The following is a 14,378-nucleotide window of genomic DNA, read 5'->3' as shown; positions in this document are numbered from 1 at the left end:
TTTTTATTATTTTTTATATTTTTTCTAGTTCTTTATCTGTGTTTTAATTGTTGCTTTACTATGTATGTATGTATGTATGCACCACGACACTTAGTCAAACTCCTCGTAAGTGTAAACCTACCTGGTAATAAACCTGTTTCTGATTTAATAATTTTTTTGACACGGAATATTATGTAAAGCATGTCCTGAGAAGGTTGAAATGTAACATCAATTAGTCTTTTGATTTATGTGGTCTAACAACAGAGACAATTGTTTATTATTATTTACACTGAACAAAAATATAAATGTAACACTTTTGTTTTTGCTCCCATTTTTCATGAGATGAACTCAAAGATTTAAAACATTTTCTATATACACAAAATAACAATTTCTCTCAAATATTGTTCACAAATCTGAAAAAATCTGTGATAGTGAGCTCTTCTCCTTTGCCGAGATAATCCATACCACCTAACAGGTGTGGCATATCAAGATGCTGATTAGACAGCATGATTATTGCAAAGGTGTCCCTTAGGCTGGCCACAATAAAAGGCCACTCTGAAACGTGCATTTTTGCTTTATTGGGGGGGTCTGGGGGGTCCGAAAACCAGTCAGTATCTGGTGTGAAGGTTAGGGTTTGGGTAATGTTGTGAATCGAGTGGCCTGTGTTCGTCGTCCATAACATACGCCTGCCCATACCATAACCCCACCACCACCATGGGCCACTCGAAAAAATGCACGTTTCAGAGTGGCCTTTTATTGTGGCCAGCCTAAGGCCCACCTGTGCAATAATCATGCTGTCTAATAAGCATCTTGATATGCCACAACTGTGAGGTGGGATGGATTATCTCGGCAAAGGAGAAGTGATCACTATCACAGATTTTTTCAGATTTGTGAACAATATTTGAGAGAAATGGTTATTTTGTGTATATAGAAAATGTTTTAGATCTTTGAGTTCATCTCATGAAAAATGGGAGCAAAAACAAAAGTGATGCATTTATATTTTTGTTCAGTGTATATTATTATTACGATTAATTATAAGATATATTATCATATTATAAATATATGTTTTTCCCAAAACACAGAAATTAACTCACCTTAAAAGTCATGCGTAGACTGAAACACTGGCACATCCTTATATATAATTATTGGTGCTCTTACTCCCTATCTAAGGATCTACATAAACCGAAAATGCACAGGATCTTATCGGCTTCGCTCCGGTAAAAAAGGTAAAACATATAAGAAACATTTTAGGCCTCTGCATTGCTAAAACATGTCACAACTGCAACCTAATAAAAGGTTAATAGTATGGATTTTGTTTAAAAAAATAAATCACTAAGAGAATGACAATACGATAACATTAACAATATGTTATTTATATGTGTGTATATTTTAAACTATGTAATGGCCTTTCTATGGAAAACTACACTATTGATTTTTATATGCTAGACCTTTTATATACTTTATGATTACTTACAATCACGGCCTTTTTCAAGAGGACTTTACTTTGCAATTATCTTTTAGTTCTTTTTAAATACTATACTAGACTTGTATGACTTTATATCGCATCCATTCTATGAACTTGAAAAAAAGATTGTACATTACTTTCTATGGCATACTATTATATTTCTTTTTTAATGACAAACTGTACCTGATGTTAGATCCGGTCCAGGTCAGAAGGGGGCAGCAGAGGAGCGTTTGTAACTCAGGAATAATTCCTATACATCCATAGGTTGGCTACAAGTGTGATGCAAACAATTAAAATTAGGACAAATTATTTGTGATATGTTTCTTGCATCCCAATTACTTAAATTATGTTTTCTTTTTTGATGTACAATCTAAATAATATAACACATGTTCTTATAATAATGAGGACACCAAGTAAATCTTCGGAATAACCTTTGGTCCTCCTCCTTATAATTCATGGGTCCATGTGTGTATGTCTGTATGAGTGAGTGTGTATGTGTGTGTTTGTCGCGCCTCCCTCGAGACGCCGCAGTGACGTCAGCTGCAGTAGCTCGTCCCTCCAGCAGCAGCGGGTCTCTCTCTTCATTCAGTCGGATCTCCGAGTTAGTTAACGGATCTCACGGTTGTTATTATGTACCGCCGGGGCTTCTTTTTCACTTGTTTCTTTCCCTTGCCAGTCAGAAACGGACAAACGGTGTGTGGAAATGTCTCTACTTCTTTTTGTTCTGCTGAATAATCGTCTCAGTTTGGATTTTCTCTTGAAGAAAACAGATTTTATGGGAAGTATTAAACCCACCGGCGCTCTTTTGATTTTAACTTGTGTCGGAATGTAATAAGCTAACTTTTTTTTATATATATAACTCCAATTGTTTACCTAATGGATACCGTTACAAAGATAATATTGGAGTATTTGTTCACCTTTTTGTGATTTGATAAGGGTATTTCTTCGGAGGTGGAAGTGGACTATTCCCTTGGAAAAAAGTAAAGTTTTCATCACCTAGCTTGAGGCAAAGAATGCTATATTCTGGTCATTTTCCCAACAGTTACGGTCATTTTGTGTGGTTTACGTGAATTAAAAACCAAAATGATTTCGGAGGAAAGAAGCAGCCACGTAAATAAACAAGCCCTAAACTTCCCGGTGGGTTTACTCATCCGCTCTCCAAAGAAGCGACTGGCAAAACTGGGGAGGAAACCCAGCAATGGGTCTGTGCAGTAAGTCCTCATTTACCTTTAACAGCCCTGTAATTAGCATGCTGAAGAAGATATAAACACAGCCTGAGGAAACAGTACTGTGATGTTATGCTTTTACTATAAGTACAAATAGCAATACAAAAGGGTAATAAAATAGTATGGTACATAAAAAGTAATGCATTTAATTGTGAGTATTGCAAAAGTGTACATATTAAAAATATTCTTAAAGTATTCATTATGCAGTATGGCCCCTTTCATAATCTATATTATATTCCTGGACTGAGATTATTAATGTTGCAGTTGTGTAGCTCATTTGAACTACTAATATAAGATTTAACTTTATTATCATCTACTTGATTTAAAACATTTTGTATTATTTATCTGCAAATGTAAAGTATCTAGTAACTAAGGCTGTCTGTAAAATGTAATGGATCTAATTGATATACTGACTAGTTGTTGCAGCTCTTGTCTGGATATAAATGAAGCCACTTCTAGACACACGTATAGGACTTATTACTCCATGTGTTTATTTAAGCCTTGCCACTAAACAGTGTTTGTTGTCTTCTATGTCCCTTTTTAGGTCCAACCAATCGGACACCACCGTCCGCTCCACAGAAAGCGTGTGTGTTCGGCAGCCGGCCAAGAGCAAAATCCGCCGCCACAACAACAACAACAGGCTTTCATCTGTTTTCAACCAAAGCCCCTGCAGTGGCCGCCGCGGCCAGGGCAGCGGGAGCCTTCAGTCTGCAGACGACCCTGCAGAGCTGTCCAGCCAAATGTCTGTCCCCGGCATCCTGAAGATATTCGGCAGCGACATCTGTCAAGGGACCCACTACAAGAGCGTGCTGGCCACCATACAGTCCAGTGCAAAGGAGCTGGTGAAGGAGGCCTTGGAGAGGTGAGAAGTTTCTCTAAAGTGCAGGGCATATTCTAAATCTGAGATAATGTATAAAATGCAAGAGAAGTTACACACAACAATAGTTGTAGTGAGGATCTGATATCTGGAAGTAGAACTGAAATAAGAACTATAGTTGCACACTGGCTCCATATTAATGTTAAGGTTTTGAACATTTGGTTGAGAAAACAAGTGCTTGACCCAATAAATGGTTTAATGTCCACCACAAAGCTAAGTCCTCCTGTCTAAAATTCAACCTGTTTCTGTTCAGGTACTGCCTGGAGAAAGAAGACCCCAGCGACTACGTGCTTTGCGATGTGATTGGACAGACGGGCGCAGACAACCAGTGGAAGAGGGAGTGTTTCCGGGTGGTGGGAGACAACGAGATGCCCCTGTTGCTGCAGTCGCTTTGGAAACCCAAGGAAGGCTTTTCCAGGCGTTTTGAAATCCAGCTGAGAGCGAGTGTCGAAGAGCAAAGTTTAAAGGAGAGAGACACAGTCACCGCAGGTAAACACTTGGTAGCTGTAGAGTTTATCCCTCGACTTCTGCAGGGACCAGAGATGCCTACTGACCTTAAGAAGCACACATCTCATTATGACTGTACCAAACAGTTGACATTGTTGACATTCAAGTTCTAAATCCCATTTTTTTGCATAAATATCCATTGTGTTTATATATCTAGTATATCTGCACAGTTGCATGTAAAAAATATGCTATACTAATATAATTACAAGACAGTATTTCTAGAATAAGATTCCAGTGGTTACTAGGTCTGCAAAAAACAATTATCTTCTCAATTCATCGTTTTGGTATTATTACTATTACATTTCAGAAATAGGGAAATGACATCCTTCGGGTGTTTGAAATTCAAATTCTTTAATTGTCTTGTTTTGTCACAAACCTTCAAATATTTAATTTTAATGATATACAATTCTACAGAGAAAATCAGTACATTTCTGTATTTAAAACATCATTTTAAGACATTTTCGCATTAACATTTACTTTAAGAAGTATTAAAACATATATTTAATTCCGCCTATTTATCCATTAGTCTACAAAATTATTTCAGCTGTTGTCTGAATCAATTTATAACATTATTAAGTGTGATGAAGAGACATTACAACAGTTTATCCCAAAACCTCAATAAAAGCTTCAAATGTAAAAGATGTAGTTCATACAGCCCTAATCCCACTATTTCAGGTACAATTCATCACCCTAAGTTCTTTATGCCTGGGTAATCAATCACTCAGTCTGTGTTGTGGTGGCATGGGGAGCCTTTATCCTTGTCTCTTATTGCAGGCTAACAGCCTTCATTATCCAGCTTATCACTGTCTAGAGCAGGGGAGATGGCAGGCATGTAAGAGAGGTCAGGAGGAAACCAAAGCTGCAGTGAGGGATACAGGAGCTCAGTGCGGCCCCGCTCTTATCTTTGTTTTATTGCAAGGGCCCATCAGGACCTTGTGAAACATCCAAGCACGGGCTCTTCCCACCGGAGCTGCCAGAAAGTAGCCACTCACCGCTGTGTTATTCTTCCTATCAAAGCGCACTTCCTGCACACTGGTGCTGAAGCTCTGTTGACTTTGGCACAAGTGGTTGACTCTGCGTTAGACTAATACACTGGCTTTTTAATCAGTGTTTTTCTTGGTTGGACTGCTGTTTTTCTCATTGCAGCTTTGTCAAAACAAGATATGGCTTTAAAACAATTTCTGTTGCATATTTAGCTTGTTCATTTTATAATTTTGAGACACAATTCTGCATTTAAACTACGCTTGGAGTGATAACACTGAATAAAAGCACAGTTATAGCATAGTAGCGGTGGAACTGTTTGAATACAAAAACAGTTGCAGCCCTATTATATATTGAAATAAGGTGTTAGTTAGGGAGCTATAGAGGTTCTTGTGAGTGCATTGTGTTAACATTGGGAAAAGCCATAGCTGTTTCCAGTCTTTATACTTAGCGAGCTAGCTGGTGGCAGTCGCTTCATATTCATTGTGCAGATATGTGAGTGCTGTCAAACCTCTCAACTATCGATGTTAAAGAGAATTAGCTTGATTCCCAAACTGTTGAAATGTTCCTTTTAATAAATGTCATTATTGTTGTTTGAATGATTAGGGTTGGGAATTGCGAACAGGTTTAAATAGTTATATTAATTAAGGAACCTTTAAGAAATGTATATTTTGATTCAGCTGCCTGACAGCCTTTACTCCCAACACGTATGTTTGCACCACTCAGAACTTGTGATTGGAAAAAATAATGAACAGATCATTATTGAATTGTATTATTTAGTGTCCTATAAGGTCTTCAATCTGTTGAAATGGGTTTCTGTTCATGTGTTGTGAAATATAGACATTGGTCCTCCACGTCAAATCCGCTTTCGCTCCTTGATCAGGGCAATTTGCCCTTTACCTCTGCAGTCAGTGTGAGTGTTTTAGGCTCTGAGCCAGTGTGTCAGGCTGCTGCTGAACAATGTGGAAAACACCCACTTCCACAGCTGATAAGGGCGTCAGGGCTGCCGGGTGTGAAGCCAGAGCTCGGTGGACATTCCTCGGTGCTTAATGGCTCCAAATGAGCTGAATAGTGTTTGTGTTACGTCAGGCTGACAGAGCGACTGCTGGTATCAGATAGAGGCGGTCACATCTCGCTTTCCCCGCACATTTCCTCTCTTTCCCCCTCGTTATATGTCTATTTCAATTGGTGCCAGAGTTAGTATGTTTTATTGAGCAGTAAAACTTTTGGCGTTGTAAATGCTTTGCTTATGTATAAGCAACAACAAAACATATTTTGTCCATTTTCTTCTCTTGTTGGGTTTTCCTCCTTAATAATTTGATTGTGCATGGCTTTTGATGGTGATACATGGTTCTATACATTTTTTATTTAAATACTAACAAAATCAATTGTGTCAAATGTATAAAGCTTGTCTTACTCGAGAAAGGATACATATATGATTTTCCTAGTCTATTCCCCCAAGTGTCCTACATGCAAAAGCAAGAAAGCAATGAGATATTCTTTCATATTTGAAAAACGTTCAGCAATAAGCACTTTAATTATCTCTAAATGTGGGTTTTTTAAATCGTAACTTTTGAAATGTGGAGAATTAGGGTAACCTATTGACTATCAAAGTTACACAGCATAGTATTGTGTATCTCCTTGACTAAAAGCCATGTCTCCCTGGGCTCTCCAGACATCAACTGTATTGTTATGATCATGCGGCAGTGTGTTTTTCATATTGTAAACAGTAACATGTACAATTTATATTTAACAATCTTTTTTTCTTGGCGATACAGGCATCAATGCTCAGGCCCGTAAGCTGCAGAAGAGCCGCTCCAGAGTGACCTCTCTGTTTGTGGACGGCAGCGGGGAAGATGTGGACGGACTGGGGATCTGGAGGAGTCTCAGCGAGATGGATCTGTCCGCCATGGGGAAGGAGGCCAGCCGGGCCCAGCAGAGTGCGCTCAGAGAGGACCCTGAGGCCGAGGCCGACAAGGAGGTGCTGCGGCTCGGCATGGAGAAGGAGGAGACTGAGAGCAGCGATGACAACACCACCCAGTACTCCATTCACCCACCTTTCGACTTCCCATACTTCCTTCTGCTGCTGGGCTACAGCCACAGACAGGTGAGGGAGGGAGGGAGGGAGGGGCTGCCCAATCATTTATTTGCTAATGTGATAATGCAACATTTTAACCTTGATGAATAAATGCTAGATTAACGGTCAAAGCTCGGTGTTTGTTGGGCTGCAACTAAAGTTTCTATGGATGAAACCCTCCAATCATGATACTAATAGCAGTAATGTTTCTCAGAACTAAGACTGCATTTCCCATACATTCTTTGCTTCTGTTTTTGCATTTTCTAAATGTATTTTTATATTCTGTCTTGACGACTCGCTGTATTGAGGTCAGTCAAGAGTCTCCTTGAGTCCTGGCAGTGTGTTGGGAGGCGGAGGCTAACACAGGCTTATATGAGACAACAAGGTGTAACAGGAACATGAGAGTGTTGGATTGAACGTCTTAGGTTAAGAACCTCAAGGAGAAAATCCCAGAGTCAGAGAGTCATGTGGTCACAAGAGGCCGGAGAGGAAGGAAAAACTGGATTGTGCTACAGCAGTGTTGTGGGAGGGAAACAGAAGTGACCTCCTCCACACACTCAGGATGAGTTGTCTGTCACCATGTCCCAATGAAAGGACAAAGTGTTCACCATACGGTCAGAGAGATACATGCTCAGAATGTTTCAAACCTGGAGATAACCCTGAATAAAGACACACTGGAATGCAGGATAAACTACAAAGAAACTATTCTTTATCAAGGTTTCAAAGGGATAGTTTTGGTTTTATTAAGTGGGGTTATACTGTATGAGTTTACAATAGTAAGTGTCTAAGGACTGCAACCAGGGGCGGACTGTGAAGTCTTTCAAATACAATAACACAAACAAACTTACCGATCGAGTCAGCGGTAGAACGACAAAATAAAATGACTGTTTTTTAATTGAGATTTTTAGGTAGGGATATAGCAGGAGGTAACAGCCCTACCTTTACTGTACATTGCTGGCCCCAGGCCTCTCAGAGGTTAGTGGTGTTGCTGTATCATGTCATGACTAATTGTCTTAGCCCTAACCCTGAGCTTGCGGACATCACCAGCGTCTCATTCTTAAGCTCTTCTTTTCCGGTCTCGCCTCTCGCTGCCAGTGCAGGATCATCACGCCGCCGTTCACACGCACACTGCTGGTACATTTCCAAAATGTTACACAAGAGACTCAATCCCTGCCTACACGCTGACTGTCATTGGAAAAGAGGTTTTGCATCAAGCATAGGGGATTAACTCCTATGCCTCCCTTTGACAAAGTTGCTCTGATATCTTAAGATATAACAGAAATCATGATTCTATGCCCACTTTTCATCAAACTGTGTTTCTTGCCGTCTCAAACAATGGGTCCGTTTTTCAGTATTTGATGGATTTCCTCTAATTGGACTATTCATCTTGAGTAGGAAGATGACCTTACTTCCACCTTCCACCTTACTTTTTGCTGCGGGCTACTAACAATATTTTGACAAGATAACTATGTTTCACTTGGAAATTTTCTTCAGTTTAACGACCCAGCTAGAAAACAACAATGACATTTAAAGGAAAACACTTCATTACTATAGACATGGGAGCAGTTTGGGGTAAATGATCTCTGCCCAAGGACACTTCAGCCTGTTGACTCACATGCTAGTATGTTTTGCAAAACTTTGTGTTTCAATTTTACATTTTATTTTACGTTTTGTGGCCTTCCCTAAAAAACATGTGTCCCTGTTGCTCCAAATTCTCTCCATCATGGAAGATTAACATTTGATTATTTTCTCTTACACTTAGGCTTGAAAAAATGTAAAATACATTTTTTCCAAGAAAATTCTCTCGATGGATGTGTTGTCCACATTATGCCAATCATTTTATGACATTTGTAAATAATGTATTATTTAAGTCATTCAGGAAAAAAACAAAAACATACCTGAAGACAGAAAGGTAGCTACAGCTTCTAGTTGTAAGGATTGGCTGCTTTTTTTAATCTAATTTAACAGTAAACTTCATATCTTTGGATTTGGACTGTCGATCTTACAAAACAAAACCTCTGCAGACAGAAAATAGAAAATTGTGTCAGCCTTTTTTTGACATTATGAAAACTAGAGCATGAATGGATGAATCAAGACAATAACAGGCAAATTAAAGCATAATTTTTGGTCGTGTTTTTGCCATGAATTAAACAGAAGCCTTATTTTGCAGGATTTCGTCATCTACCTGATGAGTGGCACCACCACCATCTTCGGCTGCTGCAGGGCGCACTGTAACGGAGAGGACGAGGAGAGGCTGAAGGTGGACATCCTTCTCTTTGCTCCTGACGTGTTGCCTCAGCACTGCTGCGTCAGACGCCTGGACTCTAACACAGGGGAGCACAGAAAGACTTCGACCATGCTGAAGCCTCTCCACGGAGCTCCTGTGACCAGAAACGGATTCCTCCTTAAAGAGGAGGTTGAACTAAATCCGGGGGACTTGGTGGGCTTGGGGAAACATTACCTATTCATGTTTAAGGATCCTACTAGCACATCAGGGTCGCTGCAGACACCTCCGTGGATGACCAAACTCTGCCCGAACTCTCACACAAAGACATCCTCTTGCTTATCGTGCGGCTCCAATATGGCCATCAAAAGGCTGCAGAGGAGGTGTCTACCGCCTCGATGGAGGGACCTGGAGGGCACAGAAGCTGTGGTGGTCTATGAGCTGGAGCATGAGGAGAGAGTGCTGCAGGAGGTGTTGGATATGTTGGACCCCATAGGGAATGAACCAAAGCTGACGCCTGCTTTCCTGCTGAGCCTCTGCATTCAGTACTCAGCCTTCACCTTCCAGCCCACGCACTTCAGACAGCTGTTGCTCCGGATAGCCGGGCAGATCCAAATCGTTATGTGGGTAAGGATGAAGCTCTTACCCCAGATTCTTTCATGTGTATTCAGCGTAGGGCTGGGAAATATTCCTTAAAGAAATCGCATCTATATTATATAAAGATAATGATAAATTATGCATTTTTTGTATATATTCGCACATAATCATACCAGTCATTCTTGTAAACTAATCTGAATTTTGATGGGAAACACAGTTCAAACATATATGACCTTTTAGATGGCTTTTAGTTTTGAAACTCCACATCAGAAGGTCATGATATTGACTGAGTGACACTTTGAGGTGGTTTGCTAATAAGAGCAATTAGTCTGTTGAAGTGTAATCGTTTTTATTACGTTTTAATTCAGTATCAAATCAATTCACGCCATTTATGATTTTTTCTAAAGTACAGTTTGCAGGCAGTAGTTCTTATTACTAGTCATGTATTATTCATTATTATATGATTGGGCGACTTTGGCTCTGAGGCAGTGCGGCCGTCTTTCAATTGGAGGATTGTGGGTTCGATCCCAGTCAACATGATGTATCCTTGGGCAAGATACTCAACCCCAAGTTGCTCCTGATGGCCAACTGTGTGTGAGAGTGTGTGAAGGTTAGCTTCCCTGAGCAGGTGGAACCTTGCATAGCAGCCTTTGTGTCTGGATTAATGGCTGTGAATGGGTGAATGATGATATTTATATATACGCATTGCCAAAGCTCTGTACAATTGCCACATCCATACACAAGTACACATTTGAAACAATCTGCTAAATTCTGAACATAGGCAAGAACAACATGTATTTTTTCTCGAGGGAACACAAGAAAGGAAAATGCAGGCAATTTATATAATTCATTAATAAGAAAATAATAATAATAATAGTAAAAATAAAAAAAGACATGAGATGTGAGACCTGTTGTAGTCAGTCTGATTCCCTCATACTGTGGCAGGCATACAAACTGTCCTGTAAGAATGCAGCTTTCTTTATTTTGCCCCAGTAATATTTTGAGTTTTTGAGTTTTCTTTTTCAAATAATTGAGGATGCTTACTATATCATTTTGAGAAGAATTGTTGACATACAGGTTTAACTTGTTGGCATTGTGTGAGGAGCTGCTGCTCTGTTTCCACAGCAGTTCCTCCCCACTGTTGGCATACTCGCTCCCCTTTGGCAGCCATGTTATCTTATACCTGCTGCCTGTTTCTATGGCCAGGCTGTGAGTACATTGTTTTGCTATGTTTAACATCAGTCACTGTTGTCATTTTTCATTATCTAAAGACTCACTGAACAAATGTAAAATTACCGTTTTTAAACGCTCTAATAATAATGCCTGTTATACAACGGGGGGGTTGTTTGTTTTTTTAGAAGAGGAAGCTTGTATTTTCCATCAGTGTTTACAAACTCGACCCATATGAACTTACTTCGACACTTGACTCTTTTCTTTCTCGAGAAGTAAGTGCCAAAGCTAGTCTTTACCGGACAGCTGGAAGAAATTACTTGACATTTTGTACTAGCAGTACATTTACTACATCCCACATAGAAAGAGCACCAATACATCAACAACATTTTATAGATTGCTCAATTCATATTAAGGATTATATTCCCCTATGAGTGGCAACGATTGTAAAGTAATCACGTATGCCATTAGGGTTGTATTGAATGCTTACGAGATTGTTGATTTTTGTTTGAATTTATATTTTCTTTATGTGTTCTCCCTCTTAGGAGAAGACAAAGGAACTTGCAGCGATCCAGCCAGAATCGTGAGTAAACGTATTGTTTTTCCAAAGATACATAACATTGCCGCCGAGAGAACAGCAGCTGATATACAACACCTCCAGTTTTCCTGTCTGAATAAAAGAGCTGTCAAAGTCTATTTTTAAAATGCCGGTTGTGAAAGGAGAGCATTTCCCACAGTCATATCTATAAAATAAAGAAATGTTTTTTAGCCTTTATTTATACAGGTGAAAATCTTTTGAGACACAGGGTCTCATTCCCAAGAGAGACCTGTTTATACCCAGAATCAGCACTTTTGTAACAGGAAGAGAAATAGAGGGATATGAGCCATGGCTAGAATGGGTGATCCAGTGGCGTAACAAGGTTGTGATTGGCCCTGGTGCAAATATTGTTTTGGCCAATGTTTTGGACAAAAAATTGCCCCAAACATAAGCGCACGCTGATGCGCTCACACACACACACACACACACACGCATGTAACACATATGACTTACTTAATTCTGTTGTAACAACAAACAACATCTATGCAAGTTGTTGCTCATTTGATAAGTGAATCTTTTTTTTTAATGTTGTTTTTAAGTATTAAGTACCCATAGTAACCCAACATTTCTGCACATTTTCCAGATTAAAATATAATATTTGACACAAAACTAGTAAGACTTCACATGTATTATGTAAAAATAAGAGATGAATGCATGACTTTCCAGTTTTTCAGGTATATCTTTTTGCAATAGGCATCATGATGATTATGTTTAAGTTATTATATTAATATATTATACTATAATTTAGTTTATGTTGTTGAAGATTTTTTCCTTTTTTATGTTAGTTTGCATTGCTTGGTCTCTGAGTGTGAGCTGTGTTATGATAGGGTGGATAAATAATGACTTTTCTTTGTCATTATCATTCATTTATAATAATTTAAAGCAGTGATTAATCTGATGGGTCATTACATGATTAAAAAACCTTCAAACAGCGAAAAACAAGGTCGGAAATACTGAAATGATTGACAAATATTATGTAATGGTAACACTATGTACAGATTTCTTTGTCACAGTATGCATGGAAGCTTTATCTCGGTTCTGAACTCATAAATTCTGTGTTTTCCATCAGGAGCTCCAGTGACGGGCAGCCCGAGGACCTTCAGCTGCTCAGCACGGAAGAGCTGATCCCAGGTCTGCAGCCGCTGGTGCTTTGGATGGCCAACTCCATCGAGCTGCTGCACTTCATCCAGCGCGAAGTCCCTCAGCTTCTGCCCTGGAGGCAGGACCATGAGGAGGAAGGTGCGGTGACAGCATTGCCTTTAACTTTATTATCATCTGGTGATGTGGTTTTAAAATGTGTTTGTGTGTGTTGTCAGGTCTGTTGGACTCTGAGATCTCCTCCACTCGGACAGCCTGTGAGGAGGCCATGACGGTCCTGGAGGAAGTAATCATGTTCACCTTCCAGCAGTCTGTCTACTATCTAACAAAGGTTTGCTACCACACATTAATTTACTACTTTACACACAGGGCACACACACACAGGGCACACACACACACACACACACACACACACACACACACACACACACACACACACACACACACACACACACACACACACACACACACACACTCATATATAGGGCTGAATGATATGGGAAATAATATAATTTCAATTTTTGTAGTATAATACTGTGATTTATTTTAAGTTCCTTAAACACGCTTCAGTTCCTTTTTAATAATTTTTTAACTTAATTTATCTAGGAGTATTTGCCATTGCGATTAGGAAATCTATGTTGCAAGGGAGTCATGGCCAAGAGAGCAACATACATGAGTTTCACATTAAAGAGCATGCGACGGACGCCAAACTACATTTACATTAAAAAAAACATCAACAGCGATAAGACCAGCAGAAAATTCCATACATATGAAATTGGCTGTGTTCAGTAACAGTAACAGTGCTCAGTATTCTTTCTTGCTTACAAGAAAATCCAATTAATCTCCCGTATTATTTACCCTACCCAAACAATACATTATCATAAGTTATGACCACCACAACATTGGATACAGTTTTGGGAATTGAATACCTATGTTTTCTTACATTGCAAGTCGATTTGGACCCCTGTATGTTTCATTTCCTTTTGACCTGTGAAATCGGAGTGTAAATCACATGTGAAGCAGGAAATTGGACTGTGTAAACACCATTTACTGTTTTCATTGAGTATATTCCAGAAAGAAAACACAATATCAGAATGGAAACACCAACTTTGTTTGGCATTCTCAGTCAGGAAAGGCTATCTGAGATAGTGAGCACAATCTTGTCTCCCAAGGTTTCACTGGTATGTTGAATAACAAAATCAGGCTGATTCAGTGAGAACCACTGTATCGGAATCGAAAGATTTATTTGTCTTGCAGTTCTATTATTATATTTAAATTAGGTCAAAAATATTTATGATGAAAAAGTAGTTTACAGTGGATTTAAAAGAAAATGAATAGGTAAATAATTGAAACAGACAAAACGGGGGGGTGTACGTATGGTAACCCTAGTTACATAAGCACAGGCGGAGAGGCTCTACTGGACTCTATGGGTACAACTCTCTACCATGCTATGCGAGCATTCACATACTGAGAAAACGTAACGTGATAAACGTAGCCGGCCAATCAGGGCGAGCCTACCTGAATGCGCGTGCAGTCCCCCAGTATATAAGTCGGCTACGCCTCCCGACTGTCATCCTAC

General features: G+C 39.4%; 1 protein-coding gene across 4 annotated transcripts in view; it reads left to right on the top strand.

The window, feature by feature from the left end:
• The first annotated feature begins 953 nt into the window (after positions 1 to 953).
• Positions 954 to 14,378, top strand: part of radil2a (Ras association and DIL domains 2a) — a 36,795-nt gene continuing 23,370 nt past the window's right edge. Inside the window, exons 1-9 of one of the 4 annotated variants that reach the window (XM_079641984.1) lie at positions 954 to 1,205; positions 2,487 to 2,655; positions 3,215 to 3,532; positions 3,801 to 4,036; positions 6,814 to 7,142; positions 9,283 to 9,963; positions 11,649 to 11,686; positions 12,771 to 12,940; positions 13,018 to 13,130. In XM_079641984.1, coding sequence (XP_079498110.1) covers positions 2,528 to 2,655; positions 3,215 to 3,532; positions 3,801 to 4,036; positions 6,814 to 7,142; positions 9,283 to 9,963; positions 11,649 to 11,686; positions 12,771 to 12,940; positions 13,018 to 13,130 — 2,013 coding nt within the window. In that variant the 5' untranslated portion in view covers positions 954 to 1,205; positions 2,487 to 2,527. Of the gene's footprint in view, positions 1,206 to 1,230; positions 2,656 to 3,214; positions 3,533 to 3,800; positions 4,037 to 6,813; positions 7,143 to 9,282; positions 9,964 to 11,648; positions 11,687 to 12,770; positions 12,941 to 13,017; positions 13,131 to 14,378 lie in introns of those variants that run through there. The other 3 variants (XM_079641986.1, XM_079641985.1, XM_079641983.1) reach the window with 3 other exon arrangements.

This window comes from Notothenia rossii, assembly GCF_949606895.1.
Source record: "Notothenia rossii genome assembly, chromosome: 8".
NCBI lineage: Eukaryota > Metazoa > Chordata > Actinopteri > Perciformes > Nototheniidae > Notothenia > Notothenia rossii.
This window is presented reverse-complemented; position numbering and strand designations above follow the sequence as displayed.